A 24,408-nucleotide genomic window follows, 5' to 3' on the forward strand; every position below is an offset into this window, starting at 1 on the left:
GAACAATTTAGGCAACATCCTAAGGGCTTTAACAACGCAAATGCCTCCAAGCTTCACTAAAACCCTGTTCGCTGGCTACTACCACTAGCTTTTACAACTTAGGAGTGAGACGTCGCTTCTAAGGAGGATACGGGCACTTTCCCAGCCCAAGCTGCCAGGAGCAGAGAGCTCCAGCTCTCCGCCGCAGCCGCGCCGCTCCCTCTCCTCTCTCTGCGCATGTGCATCCCCGCCTACTCCTCCCGGCTCGTCCTTCCCCGGCCTCCAGCCCCTCGTGGGAAACCTTCCCTGGCTTCCGGGTCCACGCGGCGAGGGAGCTGCGGGTGAGCCCCGGAGGGAGGGGGCGAGGGCCCAGGGGGCCCCGCGCGGCTCGGGGGCCCGGCGGGGGCGGCGGTGCCCAGTGGTGGGTAGGAGCCCCGCGGACATAGGAGGGACCCCAGGCTTCTGCGGCGCCTGCAGAGTGGAAGGGACGCGGGGTGTGGGGGGGGGGGGGGCATGGGCGTCTCAGATTAAGGGACCGGGGTCCCGCGTGGGAACGTGGGCTCTCCGGCTCGCAGGGTCCGCAGGTGTCCAGCTCCAGCGCTAAGCGGGCTGCGCCGTCGTGCGGCCGCGGGTGGGGAGTGCGCGTGCGTGACGTGTGCGCTGGGCCCACGGGGAGGGGGTGGGGCTGCGGAAAAGAGTGAACGCGCGTGCGCGACGTGCGTGCGCGCTTCACGTTGTGACGTGTGCGCGTGCGTCTTATAGGCGCCTGGCTACCTAAGGAGGGGCGCGGTCGTAGGAGAGAACGAGTGAGCCAGGCAGGGCTTCTGATGTAAATGGAAGGGCTCTGACCGAGTAGCCGACGTGAGGCTCGGGCTCCTTATCTGTAAAGTGTGGGTGTCCGGAATCCTTGCCGCACTGCATTGTTCTGAGCACTCGCATTTTGTTAGCTGCTATTGTATTTGTTTGTTATGTGTGTAATACGTGCGGCTGGAGCGTGGACAAGTCTCTAGGGCCTTCATTGCTCAGTTAACTCATTTGTGCAATGGAACAGGGAAGGGGCTGGACTAGCTAGCCACCAAGGCCCTTTCCTGGCTCTAACATTCCCCAGATCCCAAGTTATTATTTATTATGTATTCATTTGTTATTTGTTATGTATAAGCATGACTGTATCCTGAAGCCATCGAAGGCTGTGTGACGGTGGAAGGTCTGGGACAGAGTTAAGAAGAGCGAGGTGAGCTGGAGCTGAGAGGGGTGGGCACGCAGCCTGCACAGGAAACGTCGCCTCTTTGGAGAGTTTGTGAGGGCATGGTCGGGAATGAAAGGTTCACCAGCCATAGCTAAGGAAATTCTGTCATCACCCCTCTCTGAACCCTCCCTTCTCCCCTCATTTTCTGTTCTCTGTTTCCGGAGGCGAGCTGCCCTCAAACAATGTCCCATTGTTGATGGCATCTAGAAAGATGCCGAGGTTCCCGCTTTCCTGACCTTACAGACGTACAGAATGGTAGTGCAGGCAAGTCTCTTGTAGGGTTATGTGTTTTGACCTTATTTGAAAAGTGAGAAGGCAAAAATTGAGCCTGAGGAGCTGACTGACTGAGATTGTGCAGTTTGTTAGTGCCAGAACCACGGTTAAAAGTTAGGTCTGCAGATGGCTGGGCCACTGCCCCGTGGTGCCACTGTGAAGTCAAAGATAGTTTGTTACCAAAAGACCTTTTGAAAGTTGTAAGCAGGTTAGAACAAACATTAAACGTTTTTTACGTTGCCTTAAACAGTCCCATCTCTTTTTTCCAGAGGTTTCTTGGATTATCTGACCTCAAGGGATTAATGGTGTTAACAGGAAAATATTAACAATGTGGCTTGAGGTGTTTAATTTTTCCCCACCACATCAGTTTTTTTGACAAACCCATAGTGTTTCCTCCTTTAGGTTACTGTTCTATGTTAAACTCATCTTCTCATGTTTTTAATTTTTCTGTGTCACAGAACCTAAATTGGTAATAAATCAATAAGAAACAAATGTTTACATTCACTCAGTGAAAAGTATCATGTCTAAGCTCAACATATATCGGAGCCACACATGGACACGTAAGTATCTTGTATGTGGAGCTGTTGCGTAGGCAGGTAAATTCAGGAACTGCAAGATAGGCCAAGTCTCTCCTAACTTCCTTCTTCCTTGCTCCCCTCAGCTCTGCCTCCTTCACTAAGAGCGGAAAATGAACAGATCCCAGGTGAGTTTTTTGGTTTGTGTATTCCCACTTTGTTTTAAAACGAGTTGTCTAAAGTTTGTAAGGATTCACATTTTTAAAACGAAAAAGTAGAAGTGGGCAAGAATTATATTGAGGGCCGTACGTCAAGAGTAGCAAATTCAGGGGCACCTGCGTGGCTCAGTCGGTTAAGCATCCGACTTCAGCCCAGGTCATGATCTCACAGTTTGTGGGTTCAAGCCCCGCGTCGGGCTCTGTGCTGACAGCTCAGAGCCTGGAGCCTGCTTCCGATTCTGTGTCTCCCTCTGTCTCTGCCCTATTTTTCCTAAATAGCTCTTGTTCCTTTCATTGGAGCACAGTATTAGAAACCAAGACTGGGGGACTAGGTGTGCCTTTTGCTAGTGGTGCATCATTGCTGGTGGACCCTCCCAGCTAACTGAACAAGGAAATACATGTGTGTACTAACCCATGCGGATACACAAGTCTATAAATATTTCAGTATACAACCATCTATATCTACAGTAGGCTACGTATTAGTTCACACTGTTTTCTCCTGTTGTAATCATTACCACATGGAGCATTCTAACCTTCTCTCCTTGCTTGTCTGTAGTCTCCCGCTCTAACAGTGAGAATCTGGCTAACATCAAATGGATTTTATTGACTTGATAGTTCAATTTAAGCATACATGTACATGTACATGATTTCAGAGTTGTTAACCCCTGGACTCTTGATTCTTCCAGGTCGGGGTCCTTATGAATTAAGGGGCTAGAAATATTCATGTGTAGGGGTTTTTTTTTAATTTTTAAAAAAAATTTTTTTAATGTTTTTATTTATTTTTGAGACAGAGAGAGAGAGAGAGACAGAGCATGCATGGGGGAGGGACAGAGAGAGAGGGAGACACAGAATCCGAAGTGGGCTCCAGGCTCTGAGCAGTCAGCACAGAGCCTGATGCCGGGCTCGAACTCACCACGAGATCGTGACCTGAGCCGAAGTCGGATGCTCAACCAACTGAGCCACCCAGGCGCCCCTCATGTGTAGGTTTTGAGGAGACATAAGGTTTCAGATGCTAGGGTGTGAAATTGCCGGGTCAATTATGTAATGTATGTTTAGCTTTGCAAGAAACTGCCAAAAAAGGTGCTGTATCCGTTTCCATTCCTACCAATTACAAATCAGAATCCTTGTTCTGCATCTGGACCTGAAATTGGTATTGTCATTATTTTGGATTTAACCATTCTAATGTGTCATGACATCTCATTTTTGTGTGGTTTTTTGAAAAATGTTTATTTATTTATTTTGAGAGAGAGAGAAAGAGAGAGTGTATGCATGCGAGCAGGGGAGGGCCAGAGAGAGAATCCCAAGCAGGCTGTGTGCTAGTAGCTCAGAGCTCGATGCGGAGCTCAGTCTCACCAACTGTGAGATTGGACCAAAGCCGAAATCAAGACTCAGACACTTAACCGACTGAACCACCCGGGCACCTCTTATTTTTGTTTTAATTTGCATTTTCCTACTAACAGGTGATATTGAACATTTGTTCATATGTTTATTTGCTATCGTTATGTCTTTGGTGATATGTTTGTTCACATCTTTTGCCCATTTTTCAATGGGTCATTTGTTTTCTTACTGAGCTTTAAGAGTTCTTTTGTATTTTTTTGATACAAATCCTTTCGTAGATATATGTGTTGCAAATATTTTCTCCTAGTCTGTGCCTTGTCCTTTCATTTTCTTAGAAAATGCCTTTTGCCGAGCAGATTTTGTTTTTAATAACACCCAGCCCATGTTTCCTGCCCTCCCCCACAATCCCCTGCCATGGGATGTGCTTTTTCTCTTGTATCTAAAAGCTCATCACCAAATCCAGGGGCACAGAGATTTTTCTCTTATATCCTGTGTTCTATATTTTCTTCTAGAAGGTTTTGCATCTTACATTTAGATCTCTGATTCATCTTTAGTTAATATTTGTGTAAGGTGTAGGGTCTCTGTCTAGGTTCATTTCTTTTGCATGGGTATCCAGTTGTCCACCACCATTTGTTGAGAGTATCTTTTCTTCTTTCATTGCCTTTGTTCCTTTGTCAAAAATTATTTGACTGTATTTTGGTAAATCTAATCCTGGACCCTCTATTTGTTCCATTGACCTGTGTGTCTCTTTCAGCAGTAACATACTGTTGTGGATACTTGTAGCTTTATACTACATCTGGAGATCAGTTGATGTGAATTCTCATTTTTCTTCTTCCACATTGTGTTGGCTGTTCTGGATCCTTTGCCTTTCTATATAAGCTTCAGAGTCATTTTGTTAGTATCTGCAAAATAGCTGTTTTTTAAAAACTTTTTATTTTATTATTTTTTTAAAGTTTTATTTTAGAGATAGTGTGTGAGCTGGAGAGAGGGGCAGAGTGATAGAGAGAGAGGGAGAGAGAGAATCCCAAGCAGGGCTTGGGGCTCGATCTTGTGGCCTTGGGATCATGACCTGAGCCAAAATCAGGAGTCAGACACTCAACTGACTGAGCCATCCAGGTGCCCCAAAATAGCTGGGGTTTTTATTTGAGTCACATTGAATTTATAGATTAAGTTGGAAAGAATTGGTATCTTAGCCATATTGAGTCTTCCTATTGATGAATATGGAACATTTCTCCATTTATTTAGATCTTTGATTTCTTCCATCAGTTGTGTTTTTCTGCAAACACCTGTAGATATTGTGTTATATGTATACTTGAGTACCTTTTTTTTGGCACTATCGTAAATGGTATTTTTTCGTTCATTTGAAAATTTGGAATTCCAATTCTTCATTTTATTTGTGTTTGTTTATTTATTTATTTAAAGTGAGAGAGGGGCGCCTGGGTGGCTCAATCGGTTGAGCGTCCGACTTCGGCTCAGGTCATGATCTCACAGTTTGTGGGTTCAAGCCCCGCATCAGGCTCTGTGCTGACTGCTTGCTCAGAGCCTGGAGCCTGCTTCAGATTCTGTCTCCTTCTCTCTCTGCCCCTCCCCCGCTCACGCTTTGTCTCACTCTGTTTCTCAAAAATAAATAAAATGTAAAAAAAAATAAAATAAAGTGAGAGAGAACGAGTCAGGGAGAGAGGCAGAGAGAAGGAGAGAGATTTCCAAGTGGGCTCCACACTGTCAGCTAAGGGCCCAAACATGGCTTGATCCCACATACTGTGAGACCATGACCTGAGGCAAAATCAGGTGAGATGCTGAACTGACTGAGCCACCCAGGTGCCCTGTGGAATTCCAATTCTTTATTTGGATATAGGAAAACAGTTGACTTTTTAATATTGACTTTTATCCTGTGATGTTGTTGTATTTGCTTATTACTTCCAGTTGGTTTTTTTCTTTCTTTTTATAGATTTCTTGAGGTTTTCTATATAGACACTCGTATTGACTTCAAATAGAGAGTTTTATTTTTGCTTTGATCCCAGTGATCTCATCTCTTTCCCCCACCCACCTCCCCTCTGGCAATAACCAGTTTATTCTCTATATTTAAGAGTCTCTTTTTGTGTCTCTTTTGTTTCTTAAATTCCATATGGTAGTTGTGTTTCTTTGACTTCTTTCACCTAGCACTGTAGTCTCTACATCTATCCATGTTGTTGCAGATGTCAAGATTTCATTCTTTTTATGGCCGAGTAATAGTCCATTGCGTGTGTGTGTGTGTGTGTGTGTGTGTGTGTGTGTGTGTGTGTACCACATCTTCTTTATCCATTTGTCGATGCACTCTTGGCTTGCCTCCATATTTTGTCTATTGTAAATAATGTTACATTTATATATAAACATAGAGGTGCATATATCTTTTCAATTCAGTGTTTTCATTTTCTTTGAGTAAATACCAAGTTGTGGAATTACTGGATCATATGGTAGTTCTATTTTTTTTTTTTTGGAGGAACCTTTATACTGTTTTCCATAGTGGCTGCACCCCTAACCCCTAATATCCCCCCCATCAGTATATGAGGGCTCCTTTTTCACATTCTCACCAACTCCTGTCATTTCTTTTTTGAGTCTAGCCATTCTGACAGTTGTAAAGTGATATCTCGTGGTTTTGATTTGAGTTTCCCTGATGATGAGTGATGTTGAGCATTTCTTCATGTGTCTCTTGACCATCTGTATGTCTTCCTTGGAGAAATGTTTATTCAGGTCCTCCATCCAGTTTTTAGTCAGCTTGTTTTTTTCTGTGCTGAGTTGTATAAGTTATGTATTTTGGAAATCAGATCCTTAACAGATATATCATTTGTAGATATCTTCTCCCAAGGTTTTATTTTTGTTTTATTGATGGATTCCTTTGCTGTGCAGAAGCTTTTTTGTTTTGGCGTAGTCCCAGTAGTTTAATTTTGCTTTTGTTTCCCTTGCCTGAGGAGACATATCTAGAAAAATAGTTCTACAGATGATGTCAGAGAAATTATTGCCTGTGTTTTCTTCCAGTTTCAGGTCTCACATTTAGGTTTTTAATCTCTTTCGTGTATGGTGTAAGAAATGGTCCGGTTTCATTTTTTTTGCATGTAGCTTTTTCCCAGCAGCGTTTGTTAAAGAGACTGTCTTTTTCCCATTGTATATTCTTGCCTCCTTTGTTGAAGACTAATCGACTATATAACTGTGGGTTTATTTCTGGGCTGTCTGTTCTGTTCTACTTCGAATAGCCAAAACCATCTTGGGAAAGAAAAGCAAAGCTGGAGGTATGACAATCCCAGATTTCCAGATAGACTACAAAGAGCTATAGTAATTGAAACAGTATGGTACTGGCACAAAAATAAACACATAGATCAGTGGAGGAGAATAGAGAGCCAATCATGCATGTATGTATGTATGTGTGTATATATATATATATATATTTTTTTTTTCTTTTGGTTTCTTTTGGGTCTTACTGCACTAGTGAGTGCTTCCAACACAGAGTTGAATAGGAATATTGAGACAAGACATCCTTGCCCTATTCCTGCCCTTAGAGGAAAAGTGTCCAGTCTCTTAACATTAACTGTGATATTGCTGTAAGATTTTTGTAGATGGTCTTTATCAAGCTAAGATCCCCTTATTCCTAGTTTGCGGAGAATTTTCATCATGAATGCTGTTAGATTTTGGCAAATGCTTTTTCTTCATCGATTGATTGGGTCATGTAAATTTTCTTCTTGGCCTGTTGACGTACTAGATTGTATTCATTGATTTTTTTTTTTTTTTTTTAAACATTGATCTAGCCTTCCATACCTGGAATAAACTCCACCCGGTCGTGGTTTAAAATACATCTTATACATTGTCAGATTTGATTTGCCAATATTTGAGGATTTTTGTGTCTATGTTAATGGGAGATATTGGTCTTTAGTTTCTCATGTCTTTATCTGGTTTTGGCATTAGGATACTGCTGGCCTCATAATATGAATTTGCAAGTGTTGCGTACTGGAGGAGATTGTGAAGAATTGGTATTTTTTCCTTAAATGTTTAATAGAATTCATCAGTGACACCATTTGGGCTTTGTGCTTTCTATTATGGGAGTGATTTGATTATTTATTCAAGTTTTTAAAAATTTATTTTATTAAAAAAAATTTTTTAAGGTTTATTCATTTTTCACAGAGTGAGTGGGGGAGGGGCAGAGAGAGAGGGAGACACAGAATCCAAAGTAGGTTCCAGGCTCTGAGCTGTCAGCACACAGCCTGATGCAGGGCTCGAACCACGGAGCATGTGATCATGACCTGAGCTGAAGTTGGACGCGTAACCGACTGAGCCACCCAGGTACCCCTAATTCAAGTTTTTTTTTTTTTAACAGATATAGATCTATTCAGGCTATTTATTTTTTTGTAGGAAATGGTAGCCGTGTCTTTTAAGGAATTTGTCCATTTCATCTAATTTTTCAGGAATAGAATTGTTTGTGGTATTCTCTTATTATTTTAATGTCATTAGGATCGGTATTGACCGATCATTTCTGAGATTCATAATTTGTTTCTTTTCTTTTTTTCTTGGTTAGGTTTTCTGGAAGTTTATTAACTTTATTGGTCTTTTCGAAGCAGCTGTTGGTTTCATTGATTTTTTTTTTTTCATGGTTTCAATTTCATTGATTTATTCTAATGTTTCCTTTATTTTGCTTGCTTTTGGGTTAATTTGCCTTTCTCCTATAGTTTACTAAGATGGAAACTTAGGTTACTGATATAAAATTTTTCTTTCTGTTTTTTTTTGGATGTTTATTTATTTTTGGGGGGGAGAGAGAGAGAGATGAGCAGAGGAGGGGCAGAGAGATGAAGACACAATACAAAGCAGGCTCCAGGCTCTGAGCTGTCTGTCAGCACAGAGCCGGACACGGGGCTCGAACTCACAAACTGTGAGATCATACGTGAGCTGAAGTGTCAGACACTTAACCAACTGAGCCACCCAGGTGCCCCTAAAATTTTTCTTTTCTAATATATACATTTGATGCTATAAATTTCCCTCTATGTATTTCAATCCATCCCACAAATTTTGATAAGTGCTATTTTTATTTTTATTTTATTTAAAATATTTAAAAATTTCTTTTGAGGCTTCTTTGAACTATGGGTTATTTATAAGTGTGTTGTTTAATTTTCAAGTGTTTGGGAGATTTTCCAGCTATCTCATGATTATTGATTTCTATTTAATTCCATTGTAGTCTGAGAACGTATTTTGTATCATAGCTGTTGTTTTAAATTTGTTAAGGTGTGTTTTGTGGCCAAGACTATGCTTTATCTTGGTGAAGGTTCCATGTGAGCTAAAATAGAATGATAAAGTGTGCATTTTACTCTTTTGGATGGAGTATTCTATAACTGCCAATTAGATCATGTTGATAGATAGTGCTGTTCAGGTCATTTACGTACTTAACTGATTTCTGCCTCCTTGATCTGTCAGTATTGACAGGGGGGTGTCGAAGTCTCCCAACTATGAGTATAAATTTGTGTATTTCTCCATTCAGTTCTGTCAGTTTTGAGGTACATATTTTGATACTGTTTTGATAGATGTATCTGTATGTTCTCTGTGAGGACTTGAATCCAGGTAATGAGTTAATTCCGATGCTGTGTTTCTTAGCTCTAAAGTGACCATTTTATCTGTGTTTGGATGTGTGTACTTGTGTGTCTGTAGACACGTGTATCCGAGGGCCCGGAGACCATCCCCAGGTTCAGTGACTCAGCGGGTAGTCCTTTTTATGGCTCTGACTCCTTAACGGGCAGGCATACAAAGCAGAATCAGGGAAGGGAAAAGGCACGTGGAGCAGAGTTGAGAGGAGGCCAGGAGCAGACTTCTAAGAGTCTTCCCCCGAGACGCCCGTCAGTGCCCCAGCAGTGAGATGTGACAGCAAATGGGAAATGTCTGCCCGGGGAGCTCAGGAGACTCAGTGCTCAGAGACCAGGAGCTGATGACATCGGTACTCTCTGCTTAGCACAGAAACTTCGAGACCAGAAGGAATGCACGTGTGTGCATAAAGCATATTGCTTACACACAGTTTAGGCTCAGCAAACCATTCGTATTAGGGCACGGAGAGTCTCCTGAAGTCCAAGTTCCCAGGTGCCAGTCAAGGGCGCCTCACAGCGGGCCTTTCAGGGGCTAGCAGTCTCCGGCCTGCTCTATTACTTCTCTGCATGGCACCCATACCACGTATCCGTCAACTTACCTCCTCTGTTCCTTTATTTTGTTCGTGTTTTCCTCTGTTTTATTAGCCATATTAATCATAATTCGTTTTAAAGTTCTTGTTTATTAATTCCAATATCTGGGTCTCCTTGTGGTCTGCTCTATTTTATTACCTATTTCTTCTGTCACATAAATGATAATATTAAAGAGCTAACTTTTTCTTGGTTTGCCTTCCTTGCCAGTGTACTGTGTGCACACTGTTGGCTCCTGCAGTGTGTAATTTAGTAAAGGTTAATGTATGCGTCTGCTCCTCAGATCGTAAGCGCTTTAAGCACAGGAACGATGTTTTCATCAGCAGTATTTGCAGCAAGGGGAACAGTTCCAGGCCCTTAGTGGGAACTCAGTTTGTGCAAGATACGTCTTTTATCCTACATAGTATAGCACAAAAGAAGGCATCCCGTATGTCAATTTTCAGTGAATCCGAAAGAGATAAGCTCTTTTAAATCTCTTCCACGTCCTGTAGTTCTGACACTTTCATATAGAAAAGGAATATACCATTACAGGAACGAGTGTCATTCAAAGATGTATGTGTGGACTTCACTCAGGAAGAGTGGTATCTGCTGGATCCTGCTCAGAAGATACTATACAGAGATGTGATTCTAGAAAATTACAGCCACCTTGTCTCAGTAGGTAAGAAGTTTTTTTCCCTTGTGACTGACTACCAGTACGTTTCTGGTTGTTGAAACATATGAATTGCCTGTGGAATTTTCTGATTTGAAACTTGAGACTCAGGGCCATGAGATGACCCTTCTCTCTCTGGCCCCCATAAAAAATGCTGTTTTCTCAGGGGTTGGTTCATTTGGGCATCTCCCTTGGGTAGCTCCCAAAGCTGTACCTTTCAGAGTTCCTGAAGCCAGGCTCTTTAACCATTGTCTTGTATTACTTTTTCTTAACAGGATATTGCTTTACTAAGCCAGAAGTGGTCTTCAAGATAGAGCAAGGAGAGGAGCCCTGGATATTAGAGGCAGGATTCCCAAGCCACTGCCACCAAGGTGAGTTAGTGAGTTGATGGGCAGATGGAAGGCTAGGGGATGAGATCTTAGGCCATTGGTTTAGGGTTTATCACTTTTGAAATCATTCTTCAGAAATTTCTTTTTTTTAGGGGCGCCTGGGTGGCTCAGTCAGTTGAGCCATCCAACTCCTAATTTTGGCTCAGGTCATGATCCTGTGGTCTATGAGATCGAGCCCTGTGTTGGGCTCTGTGCTGAGAGTGTGGAGCCTGCTTGGGATTCTCTCTCTTCCTCTCTCTCTCTCTTCCCCTCCCCTGCACCCTCTCTCTCTCTCTCTCTCTTTCAAAATAAATATGCTTAAAAAATGTCTTTTTTTAGTCTTAGAGCTTCGGAAGTGAGTAAGGACGGTTGGCCCACATCCCCCTATTACCTTAATCATACTCCTCCGTATGTCACTTCCACTCATAAATGCTTTCCTTGTCCTTCGACATTTTTGAGTGATTTACTTGTGCCCACGATGCAAACTTAGTTGGTTTCATCTCAGATAATTTTTCTTGGTTAGTTTATCTTTTAAAATTGTTTTATTCTCTTTGGACGCCTTGTGTTAGTTCGTGTGTATTCCTGCTGTACTTGTAGATATTTGTTTAACAAACATGTGGTAGGCACCCACTATGACCTGGTTGTGTTTTTTGGTAATTAAAAGAATAACATCCCTTTTATCATGGAGCACATATTACAGTGAGGGACAAGGAGCCTGTGTGTGTACGCATGCATGCATGCTTGTGACTACATACATACGGTTTGTGATGGGGAGGGAGAATGATGGCATGTGCTATTTGGTAAGGACATCAGAGAAAACCTTTCGATGAGGTCCACAATAGAGACGAGACTCTAATGAAGTGAAAGTGTGAGCTGTTCCAGGCACAGGGAACATCAGGTGCTAAACTTCTCAGCTGTGTTTAAGAGTGTTTGAAGAGTGGCAAGGGGGCCATTGTGGCTGGAGGTGAGTAGGTGTGGGCAAGATTGATAGGAGATGATGTCGTAGAGGTAGTGTGGCCCTTGGTAGTTTTTTTTTTTTATTTTTATTAAAAAAAAATTTTTTTTTTAACATTTATTTATTTTTGAGGCAGAGAGCGACAGAGCATGAACAGGGGAGGGTCAGAAAGAGAGGGAGACACAGAATCTGAAATAGGCTCCAGGCTCCGAGCTGTCAGCACAGAGCCCGACGCAGGGCTCAGACTCAGAGACCGCGAGATCATGACCTGAGCCGAAGTCGGACGCCTAACCAACTGAGCCACCCAGGCACCCCAGGCCCTTGGTAATTTTATTTTGAGTGATGTGAGAAAACCTTGTGTTTTTTTGTTTTTTTTTTGAGTAAATGTAAGTCAGATTAAGTCATCAGATGTGATTTATCGTTTATGCAGTAAATACACCGTGGTGGTTAGATGGTGCTGGGGCGCAGGCAAGGAAAGATATCATTTAGGAGACTATTCTGAACTCCGGAGGGGAGAGGATAGCAGCTAAGGCGATACCGGAAGTGCTGAGGAGCGGGAGATTTGTACGCGTGTCTCGAGGATGAGAGCGTGGAAGGGAGACAGGAGTCCAGCCTGCCTCTGGGCCAACGAGGGCGCCCTTTACTGAGACAGAGACGTTGGAGATTATAGGGGCATCACGACATGTTTAAATTTGCACACGAGAAGCTCCAGAGAGCTGCTAGAACCCAGTTGTGTGTTGAACAAGAGTACGGATGTATGCGAGTGTGCCGGACATGGTTGAGGCCAGAGCCAGAAGTGCCCACGCGAGAGGCGTCAGCTGTGGGTCGCGGGGAAGGCACGAGGCTGGGAGAGAGCTTCTAGATCGGAGGTTGGCAGACTTTTATGTAAAGACCATAGCACGTATTTTAGGTTCCGTGGGTCACGTGTGGTCTGGGCGGTGGCGGCTGCTCCTCCTGCTCCTCTTCCCGCTCTTCCTCCTCCTCCTGCCCCTCCTCCTCCTCCCCCTCCTCCTCCTCCCCCTCCTCCTCCTCCTGCCCCTCCTCCTCCTCCTCCTGCCCTTCCTCCTCCTCCTGCTCTTCCTCCTCCTCCTGCTCCTCTTCCTGCTCTTCCTCCTCCTGCTTGTTCTCCTTCTCCTCCCCCTTCTTCTCCAGTGGCAGCTCCCCCTCCTCCTCCTCCTCCTCCTCCTCCTCCTCCTTCTCCTCCTCCTCCCCCCCCTCCTGCTTGTTCTCCTCCTCCTCCCCCTCCTTCTTCTCCTCCAGTGGTGGCTCGTGCTCCTCCTCCTCCTCCTCCTCCTCCTCTTCCTCCTGCTCCTCCTCCTCTTCCTCCTGCTGCTGCTCCTCCTGCTCCTCCTCCTCTTCCTCCTGCTGCTGCTCCTTCTGCTCCTCCTCCTCCTGCTCCTCCAGCAGCAGCTCCTCCTCCTCCTGCTTGTTCTCTTTCTCCTCCCCCTCCTCCTTCTCCTCTTCCTTCCTCTCTTCCTCCTCCTCCTCGTCCTCATCCTCCTGCTCCTCCTCATCTTCCTGCTCCTCCTCCTCATCCTCCTGCTCCTCCTCCTCCTCCTCCTCCTGCTCCTCCTCCTCCTGCCCCTCCTCCTCCTCCTGCCCCTCCTCCTCCTCCTGCCCCTCCTCCTCCTGCCCCTCCTCCTCCTGCCCCTCCTCCTGCTCCTCCTCCTCCTGCCCCTCCTCCTCCTCCTGCCCCTCCTCCTCCTCCTGCCCCTCCTCCTCCTCCTCCTCCTCCTCCTCCTGCTCCTCCTCCTCCTGCCCCTCCTCCTCCTCCTGCCCCTCCTCCTCCTCCTGCCCCTCCTCCTGCCCTTCCTCCTCCTGCTTCTCCTCCCCCTCCTCCTCCTCCCCCTCCTCCTGCTCCTCCTCCTCCTGCTCCTCCTCCTGCTCCCTTTCTCCTCCTGTTGTTGCTCCTCCTCCTCCCCCTCCTCCTGCTCCTCCTCCTGCTCCCTTTCTCCTCCTGTTCTTGCTCCTCCTCCTCCCCCTCCTCCTGCTCCTCCTCCTCCTGTTCCTCCTCCTTCCAGGTTCCTCTTCTCTCGCCTCTCTTCTTCCTTTCCACTCCTCCCTACTGCTTCTTTTATCTTTCCCTCTAAAGATGTAAAAAGCATTCATTGATCAAGGACCCCGCTCAGCCAGCAGACTCCTTTTCTAGAGAGTGGTTGTTTCCAAGTAAAAGCAGTGGCCCTGGAACAGTTCCACTTCTACAAGTGGTTTACAGTCCGTTAAATCGCATCGTGAGAGGAGCTGGAGAAGGAGTAGCCTGAGTGACAGGAAAACCCTGGAGCCTGGTTTCCCAGGAATCCAACAGGGAACAGTCTGCCATCGTGTTTCTACCTTCACTGGCAGCTCTGGCACCAGCCCGCTAAACCCCGTTTTCCCCTGTTGCTGGTCTCCTCATATTCCTGGGTTGTTTGCCTTCCAGAACCGTCTTCTTGCCTCTTCAGTTTCTCACTGATCCCACTCAAAACCAGAAGTGCATCTTTGTTCTCTCATTCCTGGCTCGATCTAATTACTGGTTTTTATTTTCTTACCTAAAGCATCCAATTTATCTTTCACTAGCCTGGAAAAGTCGCTAGTTATTAAAAAATAAAATTAAAATTGAAGTCTGTTTTCATTGACTATTGCAGTGTGGTCCTGTGCTGCCTATGTCATTTCTTTCTCTCTGCTCTTCAGAATTTATACCAAACCCCATACTTTCCTATATCTTAAATTTCACTTATAAATGCTTTCTGTCTTATTTACAACTTTTATTCTTGTTTACTTTGCCTTTTCAGATACTTAATAGTGTCCACGTGAATTCTTTAGACATTGCACGGTACACTGTGATGGCTTGTTATTATTTCACTTATTTTAAGTTAGAACTCAAGTTTTTTTTCCTATCACTTAAATGGCCCATATTTTATGACCCTCACCCACGATTGGCTGTATCCCCAAAACTCAGATCTAATCATGGCACCCTTGTTTAGGGTTTCTTTCTTTATTGAGATTTTGTTGTCCCAAAGAGAAAGCCCTTTATTTTCCTAATTCTGATTTTACTAATTACTTTGTTGATTAACTGTGGAGCCACGTTTGGAAGAGATCATTCTTTTTCATCGATTCAGAATGCATTCTGTGGTACTTCTCCTAAATGCACATTGCCGTTTGGTCCTCACGTATACCAGCCCGTCGGGAACAGTTTGGAAATGATTCACATGCACATTCCTTTTAAGAGTCATTCATATTCTGCCTCTTTAGTGAGGTCAGAGGAAGCAGGATTTTGGTAACACCCGCCAAGAGCCAGACTGCGGTCTTCACAAAGGTGTAGTAGCATGGAGCGAAGGACTTTCCTTACACTATGGTGAATTTCACAGGCAGTAAACTTGTTCTGAAGACAGCGACTAAAGGCTGGAGGTGGAAGGGGTGTCACGGTGCTCGTTGGCGTTCATTCTTTGCTTGTTATTTTTGTGGTTTGTTGTTTTCAATTAAAGAAAGCAGCATTTCCTGGAAGATGTCCAGGTTCCAGGAAGAAGGGGGCTGGAGCGCAGCTGGCCAGGTGAAAGGTGTGTCTCTGGGAGTGAGCGGCTTATGAGAGGCCCAGCTGGAGCTGCACAGAAATCCTGTTAATGGACTTGGGACAGGGCGGCCTGCACACTTACTTTTAATTTGTTTCTGCAGTGTAGTAACTGTTATCAGTCGGTCCTTGGAGCAGTGGGCTCAGGACGGCATTAGACTTTTTTTCACACGAATGAACATCGTTGCATTGGGTAGCAGCAGTGAAGCACAGCCAAGAATTTGTAAGATAAAGTTTGCGGAAGGTCTCAGAACCGTGTAGAGAGAGGAGTGATCCTTCCATAAGGAAGTCTCACAAGTAGGTAAAAGCCACAGATGAGGCCAGGTGTAAAGGCAGAAAACCTTGATGTGAAAGATAAACTTAGATATAAAGCAGACTTAAAGATCAGCATTGCCTCAGAAACAGAATGTTTTGGGGAGAAGTAAGCCAGCAGACTGGGGTGAGTAATCGAGTGACGTGCCGGTCAGGACAGATTCATGAACAGCTGTGAGAAAACAAAATGAACCTGTTCCTTTGCAGAGATGGCCCGCCCCTCATCTGTTTTGTATTTCCTGCTGGATATTTGTGGTGTTGTGAACCACAGCTAGGTAGAGAATGAGAGTCTGAGGCGAAGCAGTGTCCTTCAAAACATGAGGAAATAGGTGCTTTCAGAAATGTCTTCTGATGCTGATCTATCAAACGGAGGGGAAAAGGAATGGCCACACGCACACAGGCGAGGATCCTACCGTAGTTCGAGGTCGGGCTGTGAGGATGTGAGGACATCAGCCATGATCTGCCTCTGAACTCTTCCTCGGCCGTGTTTCTCAAACAGTCTATTTGTAGTTTATTTGTTACTAAAAAACAAAACAAAACAAAAACCCCTCCCTTGTTGAACTCATCCAATTCTCTACATTTCCTGCTTCCTAAATGGACACCTCTCAGAAAATCTCCAGCCCTTGCTCACCGTGTCTTGAGTTTATTTCACTTCCAGCCTGCTTCTTACAGCTTTTTTTTTTTTTTTTAAATAATTATTTCTTGTGAAATAAGTCAAAAGAAAAACAAGATTCTGGGCTGTAGGACCTCCTGGTAGAACCTGAGGAAGTTGGTGTTGGTGCATCGATAGAAGATACGCTCCAGCAGGAATCCTGCCCCGGAAATCTGTATCTGAGGGGATTTAGGACTGGACTGTTCTGTCTCCACCAAACATAGTTCATCCTCTGAAAGCCCTGTCCGCTAATCTCCACTGTCACTTTATGCAGTGTTCAGTGTCTCTGTCGGGCTGACCCCATTCTCTGAGTTCCCCTGAATCAGCCACTCCTGGCTCCCTGTGCTTTGAATTTTCACCCTTTCCTGTCCAGTTTTGAAGGTTACGTGTTTAAAATGTTAAATGTCAGGGCACCTGGGCGGCTTAGTCGGTTAAGCGTCCAACTCCTGATTTCGGCTCAGGTCATGATCTCACGGTTTGTGAGTTCGAGCCATGCATCGGGTTCTGCACTGTCAGTGCAGAGCCTGCTTGGGATTCTCTCTCCCCCTCTCTCTCTCTGCCCCTCCGCTGCTCATGCTTGCTTGTTCCCTCGCTTTCTCAAAATAAATAAAACTTAAAAAACAATTAAAAAATAATAAAATGTTAAATGTCATTGCCAGGTTCCTTCCCTGTTTCCACTGTCGCGTGTCTTTATTTTCCAGTGAAAGCAGAAGGATAAAAAACGTATGCTTGGATTTAGTTCACACCAGGAAACCGAGCCCAAGACAAAAGCATCAACTAGATAAAAGGGCGTTTGTGTGAGTTCGTTTCCATTAGAAATGTACTAGGATTCATAAGATGTGGTTATTTTTCTCATTTCTAGAAGACTGGAAAGTTGATGACCTGATAGAGAGCAGCCAGGACAACGAAGACGAACATTTTTGGCAACTTGCTTTTACCGCCAACAAAACATTAAATATAGATAGTGGTTCTAGAGTAAGAAAAACTTTCAATCTGGGCACAGATTCTGTTCCTTCAAGAAATTTCCCATATAAGATATGTGACTCGTGTGAAATGAGTTTGAAAAATATTTCAGGCTTAATTATCAGTAGAAAGAGCTATTCTGGAAAGAAGCCTGATGAGTTTAATGTATATGAGAAATTGCTCCTTGACATCAGGCATGAGAAAACTCCTCCTGGAGGGAAATCTTATAAATATAATCAAAAAAGGAATGTGCTCCATCATAGTCACGATCTCAGTCAGCCAATTTTTGATCAGCCTTCTGAGTATAATGAAAATGGACAAGCCTTCCACGAGGAAGCGGCATTTTTCACAAACAAGAAAATACAGATAGGAGAGACGCTCTGTAAATACAATGCATGTGGAAGAACCTTCCTCCACAGTTTAGAACTCAGTTTATCTCAGAGAACTCATTTGGAGATGGAGCCATATGAATGCAGTCTTTGTGGGAAGTCCTTCTATACCGATTTAAGATTGGGACACCAGAGAACTCTTACAGGGGAGACTCCTTATGAATATGACGGATATGGGCAAACCTTCTGTGATGACTCAACTTTCATTATCCATCAGGGAACCTATGCAAGAAAGATTCCCCACGAATATAAAGTGAGTCATAAAACGTGGGAAAAGTCAGCCCTCTTTAAACATCAGATAGTACACATGGGCAAAAAACCTTATGAGCACCATGAAAATAGGAATAACTTCAGCAAGAAGTCCCATCTCACCCAACTTCGAAGAGCTCACTCAGGAGAAAAAACCTTCGAATGTGGTGAATGTGGGAAAACATTCTGGGAGAAGTCAAACCTCACTCAGCATCAAAGAACACACACAGGAGAGAAACCCTATGAATGTACTGAATGTGGGAAATCGTTTTGTCAGAAACCACACCTTACCAACCATCAGCGAACACATACAGGAGAAAAACCGTACGCATGTAAGCAGTGTGGAAAAACGTTCTGCGTAAAGTCAAACCTCACGGAACATCAGAGAACGCACACCGGGGAAAAACCGTATGAATGTAATACGTGTGGGAAATCCTTCTGCCACAGGTCAGCCCTAACTGTACATCAGAGAACACACACAGGAGAGAAACCCTTTATATGTAATGAATGTGGGAAATCCTTCTGTGTGAAGTCAAACCTCATTGTACATCAAAGAACTCACACAGGGGAGAAACCCTATAAATGTAATGAGTGTGGGAAAACCTTCTGTGAAAAATCAGCTCTCACTAAACATCAGAGAACTCACACAGGAGAGAAACCCTATGAGTGTAACGGATGTGGGAAAACCTTTAGTCAGAGGTCAGTACTGACGAAACATCAGAGAATTCACACGAGGGTGAAAGCTCTTTCAACATCCTGATGTCCAGAAGTCTCCACCCACCCTTTCAAAGTCTTACACCATTTTTGAAAATGAGATGAACGAGACCCAGAGAATGCCTCATGTTACTAGAAAGCGACATCTTGTTGTACTTCATATAATTAATACTAGAATGAAATCTTACAGATATTTTGAATATGTGAAAGCTCTCAAAAACTGAAACTTTTCATCAGAAAATTTATATTGAGGGGAAGTTTATTCACTTAAGTAATGTAAAAATCTTTGTCTAGAATTTATGTTGTGTCGTATTCCAGATGTGATACCAAATTTTATTGTAAATACAGTGGATGGTATTATTCATTCATACCCAGACTCACAGTGGAATCTGAAGCTTAAAAAAAGTTCAATCACAGCAGCATTAAACATTTATGTGAGGAGTCTCTGACGATTGCAGGCCCAATGTGGGAGTAGCAATATAACAGGAATTGGATGTACGCTTGATTTGCAATTTGGAGTCCAACGAACTTGTGGAGAAATTGTCCCTTCATTAAATGACTTATGGTCTGTATTAATGTTTCCCACACTAAATACCACCAGTGTCTACGGGTTGACGTAAATATAGATGTATATATGTAGCTGTAAATATACTTATGCACACATACCCACACAGATGCAGTAGTGTGTTCGAGTAAGCCCGTAATAGCTTGCAAGTACTGCTGATGGTTAAATTCCCAGGAATTTTGTGAGCCAGTTCTCAGAACATAATCATTATTTAAAAATTAAATTATATTAAAAACAAAGGTAATAAATACTCAGCACTCCTTGCTTCCTAATTATTTTATAATATTTTGCTATTAGCCTTGTTCTTTAGGTCACTCACAGTATCGAGTCTGCATGGTGACAATACCATACAACACGTGCTTCCGCCCGTCCCTTCCCACCTCTGTACTCAGTCATGAGGGTAGCTTGGCTTCAGTGGGAGTGTTTACACCCTGCAAATTGGCAAACCCTACAAACCGGGGTTTTTATTTTTTTATTTTCTCAGACAGCCTGTTGTCAAATATTTACCGGCACACCGCTGTGTATATATGAAAATATATCTGGAAAATTTAAAGTACAAACTATATACCCTACCCCCTGTCCCATTTCCCGCCATAAATAAATGGCTGTGGCCATTATCACTGAACTGCGTCAATAAATACCCCCAAATCTGTTTTTGTGAGGTTTTTTTTTTAACTACCTTTACATCAGTCTTCATTGTAAATACTACCAGAGCCTCTTCGTACTTTGGCCAGTCTGTGCTGTGTCACCACCGCATCACCACCCTCTTCTGTGACATTGCTGGCGTATAGGATGAGTGAGTAGGGCTGTTGTTACTGAACTACTACTTCCCAAAAGAAGCCAGATAGTATTTTTCTGAGTTTTTTCAGCTGCCTCTGGGTCAGTTTGTAACGTAAGAGCTGTTAAGAACAATGGTATCCCATGAATTTTGCACAGGTCACTATCAGTTATGAACAGGAATACTCCCTACTCTCCACAAATGAAAGTAGTGCTATGCGCTAGAATGCCACTTTCATTCTCTTGGTATTCGGTTGTTGTATCTACTTAGGCATGATACGTTGTATGTGACCCAGGAACTGGAACTATGTAATTGTATTTAAAATAATAGGATGTCATATACTGTCTCTTCCTCCTTTGTCCTGTTTCCTGTGCCTCCTTGGAACACCCTAATCAGCAGTTCCAAGGACATTGCCCACCCAGCACCCATTCTCTACTTCTTACTTGCTGGGCTCTGTTTTGTTTCTCTTCCCATCCCCCATCCCCCCACCCCCAGGCAATTTAGGAGTAAATCCAGCTTAAGTTAATCATGGAGATGCTATTCTAATGATTTTGTTGGGATGGACACGTGAGCAGTGAGATGTTTGGAAAATATTCTGCGGTACTTCTGGGAAAGATCTCAGTGATCAAATACTGTCATGACATGAGAAGACACAAGGAGAGATTGTCTCTCTTATGCTGGATTTTTTCATGTTTGCATGTTGTACCAAATTGTAGCTTGTGGCCCTGAAGGGCAATAGCCTGAAGAGAACAATAGACAAAATGGAAAAAGCCTGGCTCAGAGGTGACGTCATAGAGCTGCACAACTCCATCTGGACCTGTTTTCTGCTAGGACTTTACATTACTGCAGTAGTAATGGTTTCTTATTGATCCTTAGGGCTGTCTGTCACTTAGAGCTGAAGCATTCCAGCTGGTACCGACACGTACTTAGTTCTAAGTGTTTATGTTCTATATAGTGATTTGGGGGAAGAATGATTTCTTTTGACAGGCTAATACAGGGATAGCTCTTTGTATCACCCTTGGTTCTGATGAAAACCAGAATGCTACCCCAACTAAGATTCTGATGGCAGACTTCTCACAGCGGTTTGGGCCAGAAACAAGGAATACTGAAGCGCCTAGGGGCTGGCATCACTGAGAAGCCATGACCAGTCTAAATCCTAAAGGGGCAAAGGATGGAGACAGGTGTCACCAGAGCCCATTAAGAGCTGCTCTCACGGAGGAGAGACCATCTCCTAGGAGACGCTGTCACTACCAGAATTGTGGCACTGAATTGCTGGTGCCTCCCTTTGGAGTACCCGGCCCGGTGCTACGTGCGGGTTAGGTGAGGTGGGCACAGAGAAAGGGGACAGCAGGTCTGGGAGGAGCTAACGGCTGATGAGCTGCTCAGTGTGTTTTCATTTCTGTAAATTCCTATGTAAAGTCTCCGTATTAGAAATAAACTTACTCTACTAGTTGAAAGTTCCATATTTCTGCTCCATTGTGCTTTTGTGTCATAAGTAAATTCCCTTTGGAACTGAGCACTGTGGCAGGTGTCTCTGTTGACATGCATGAAGCAGGTAGTATGTTGAATTGCTTTCTTCATACATCTCTCTGTGGTGTTTCTCGTTATATGTGTTGTGAGATACGCAGCTCTGTATTCTTCCAAATCAGTAGCCAGTTGTCCCTGCATTTTTTGATCAATTCACCCTTTTCCTTGTCAGCTTGATAATGGCATTTTGAGCATGTGCTATATATTGTGTGTAGTGACTATTGCTTTTTGTCTGCTCAAGGCAACTTTTCTATATTCTTCCAAGTAATATAACCTGTCCTTGTGAATGTGTGAGTTGACATTTATCACAGATGATACCATCTCTTCCTGGACCCACATTTGTATTGATCCAGGAATGGTCACTTGTTACAAAATAGGCCAATGAGAACCCATCCTAGAATATTTTTGACAAGTCCCCGTAACCAGATAGTTTATGTCCTTGTTGCTGCCAGAAGTCCTATCAAGAAAACACGTCCGCCCGGGAGAACCTGATGGGGATAGTGCTGTAAAGTAAAATAAAAATAGGAAAAGTTGTCAGAAACATGGTTTGATTCTACATCGCGTGGAGAGGGACTGACCTCACTTGGACGGCTGCAGCGGAGGGAGTGAACCATTTGGTCATCTGGAGGGAGGGAGAGTGTGCTGCGTGTATGTGTGTAATACATGTGCATGTGTAACCAACAGTTTTACATACCTGTAATTTTGTTTCCCGAAACAACACCCTAATTACGTGTGATATATTCTGATGTCTTATTTTGTATTGTACTGCATTCTGTTAAAAGAAAGACTTGTTGCTGTATGCTAAACCGATTCCACAGCCAACGAATGGGTCATCTCCCAGAGCTTGAAAGCCAGTGCTCAAGTGCAAACTCAGAAAAGGAATTCCTGGGTCACAGGTGTGGTTTTCTGAAATGAGTAAGCAATTTACATTTCCAGTGCCTGGAAATTGTTTTCTGATAAACTCCCAAGAACTTGTCTTTTGGGAATTGGGCCCATTTTCTGTGTTGAACTTGGCCTCCCCTTGCCTGGTGTGCCCTATCACTTCATGTCCAGCCTGTACTTGGCAAGGAAAGGTAGAGCTGTAGCCTCTGGAAAGGTTCAACCCATGGCGTCCTAGATGCCCTCAGCCACCCTGCTTGTGGCTCCAGTCGGAAGCTGCAGCTGTAGCTGTGCCCTTGCGCTACCCGCCTCTGCCTCTTTGTGAGGAGTGCTTATCCTGTTCCGATTCCTGTTATTTCCGCTGGATCTTCATCTGCCACTCAGGGACCAGACTCTACGGGATCCCAGCCTCCTCCCTTTTCCCCGCCTGCCCCTCCTTTCAGATTCTACATCCCCAGGCTTCCCTTCCAGACAACGAGGACCAGTATCTACTCTTAGACACCACTTTAGGAGCAAGGTCCCCTCAGATACTTGGGGAGGTGGAAAAGTGATGGTTGATGTCTTGCGCCTTCCGCCTTGTGTGGTTGGGATGGTTGACACTCAAACTGACATTCAGTTTCCTCATCTACAAAATGGGGGTAGTTCTCCCCATGTGAAGAACTACATTTTCATCTTGGCTTGTAGTGACACACCGGCCAAAAACTCTCACTGGTCTAACCCCCCAAAGTCCTTAGAGAATAGGAGGGGAGGTTAGAATTGTTTGAACTCTGGGGCGCCTGGGTGGCTCAGTCGGTTCTGCATGATCTCTCAGTTTGGGACTTTGAGCCCCGCGTCGGGCTCTTTGCTCACAGCTCAGAGCCTGGAACCTGCTTCAGATTCTGTGTCTCCTCACCCCTCTCTCTCTGCCTCTCCCCCACTCATGCTCTGTCCCCCCCTCTCTCAAGTATAAATAAACACTAAAAAACAAAAACAAAAACAAAAAAACTACTTGAACTCCAGCCCCTAGTGAAGATGTATCCTGCTCTATTGGGTCTCTGACCACATTCTTTAAACTAGAAAAGGAACTTGGAGAAGCATGGCAGCCGTGTCTAGTGTCCATGAATTGTGGGACTTCCTTAGTCTTCCTGTGACTGGGTGCTCCTATGCTGATGGTCCTTACCATCTGCCCATGTTGGGGGGAAAGGGCGTGAGTATTCTTTGGAATGTAACAGATGAGTAGCCTTCACCCCCATCCTCTCCTAAATAGTTGCCTCTCCTAAAATAACTATCATTTTTCAGTCCAGCATGTATCCTAGGACTTTTTCCATGCATTGTAATCCATGTTTGTTTACCTACACAGAATTTATAATAAACCAGAATCTGAAGGGCATTTGACTTTTGCAAATCAGAAACACTGTCAAAATATTAAAATCCTACATTGCAAGCAAAAGTGTATATGCCGTTTCCAAATAATACGTTGTTGCCTGGAATTAGACAACTTTAAAGCTGTCATGCCCAGCGATTTGCAAGCTGTATTTTATAATTGCTCCTAAAGAGAAATAAACCATGTAATTTTTAATAGCCTATGGATGAACAACTATTATTTATGTTTTTTGGAGGGTTTTTTTGCATATGATTTGGTGATTTGTGCAGATATTCTATATTATTATAGTTTAAAACATTTTAAAATTCCTATAAAATGTATCCAAAAGTTTTAAAACTGCTGATGTTAGTGGTTGTGATGAAAAACACCTGAACCACAGAAACTTTAGAAGAGCAAATACCATGGAAATAGCATGCTGTTAGTTTAGTAGGTAATGAGAAAAATAGTATGCTCAGAAAACATAAATAAAATGACTTTCATATACCACAGGAGTCACAGACTTACATTCTCTGAAACGTGTTCTTCAATTTTACTTATATGGGAAAATTAGTGAAAAAATAATACCACTCTCTTGTCATCCATAGGTGGGTTGTGGCTTTGTCTCTGGTGTTTGGTTTGCTTTCTTCTATTTCAGTGTTCTTTTAGGAAATATGCACGCACTCTCTCTCTCTCTCTCTCTCTCTCACAATTACTAGGATAACATATATATTATATATAACATTTCATTTCACAGTATGTGAGTAACAT

General features: G+C 43.7%; 1 protein-coding gene across 5 annotated transcripts; it reads left to right on the forward strand.

The window, feature by feature from the left end:
• The first annotated feature begins 204 nt into the window (after window positions 1–204).
• On the forward strand, window positions 205–24,152 carry ZNF248 (zinc finger protein 248). Of its 5 annotated transcripts, XM_060642956.2 has the most exons (7): window positions 210–320; window positions 1,139–1,210; window positions 1,957–2,058; window positions 2,160–2,201; window positions 10,283–10,409; window positions 10,676–10,771; window positions 17,097–24,152. In XM_060642956.2, the coding sequence occupies exons 4-7, from the start codon at window positions 2,187–2,189 to the stop codon at window positions 18,593–18,595; spliced, it is 1,737 nt and encodes a 578-aa protein (XP_060498939.1). In that variant the 5' UTR covers window positions 210–320; window positions 1,139–1,210; window positions 1,957–2,058; window positions 2,160–2,186; the 3' UTR covers window positions 18,596–24,152. The 5 variants fall into 5 exon arrangements, with proteins under 5 accessions (XP_060498940.1, XP_060498939.1, XP_060498942.1 ...); XM_060642957.3 differs by lacking the exon at window positions 1,139–1,210 and having other exon boundaries at window positions 205–320; XM_060642959.3 differs by lacking the exon at window positions 1,957–2,058.
• Window positions 24,153–24,408: the final 256 nt, after the last annotated feature.

Source organism: Panthera onca, chromosome D2 (genome assembly GCF_046562875.1).
Source record: "Panthera onca isolate mPanOnc1 chromosome D2, mPanOnc1 haplotype 2, whole genome shotgun sequence".
NCBI classification, from domain to species: domain Eukaryota; kingdom Metazoa; phylum Chordata; class Mammalia; order Carnivora; family Felidae; genus Panthera; species Panthera onca.

What these genes read in the sequence shown, in the direction of transcription:
- ZNF248 (XM_060642957.3), top strand. An exon ending in CAGCCACCTTGTCTCAGTAG is followed by an intron (nt 10,410 to 10,675) that starts GTAAGAAGTTTT and finishes TTTTCTTAACAG; the next exon opens with GATATTGCTTTACTAAGCCA. An exon ending in CCCAAGCCACTGCCACCAAG is followed by an intron (nt 10,772 to 17,096) that starts GTGAGTTAGTGA and finishes TCTCATTTCTAG; the next exon opens with AAGACTGGAAAGTTGATGAC.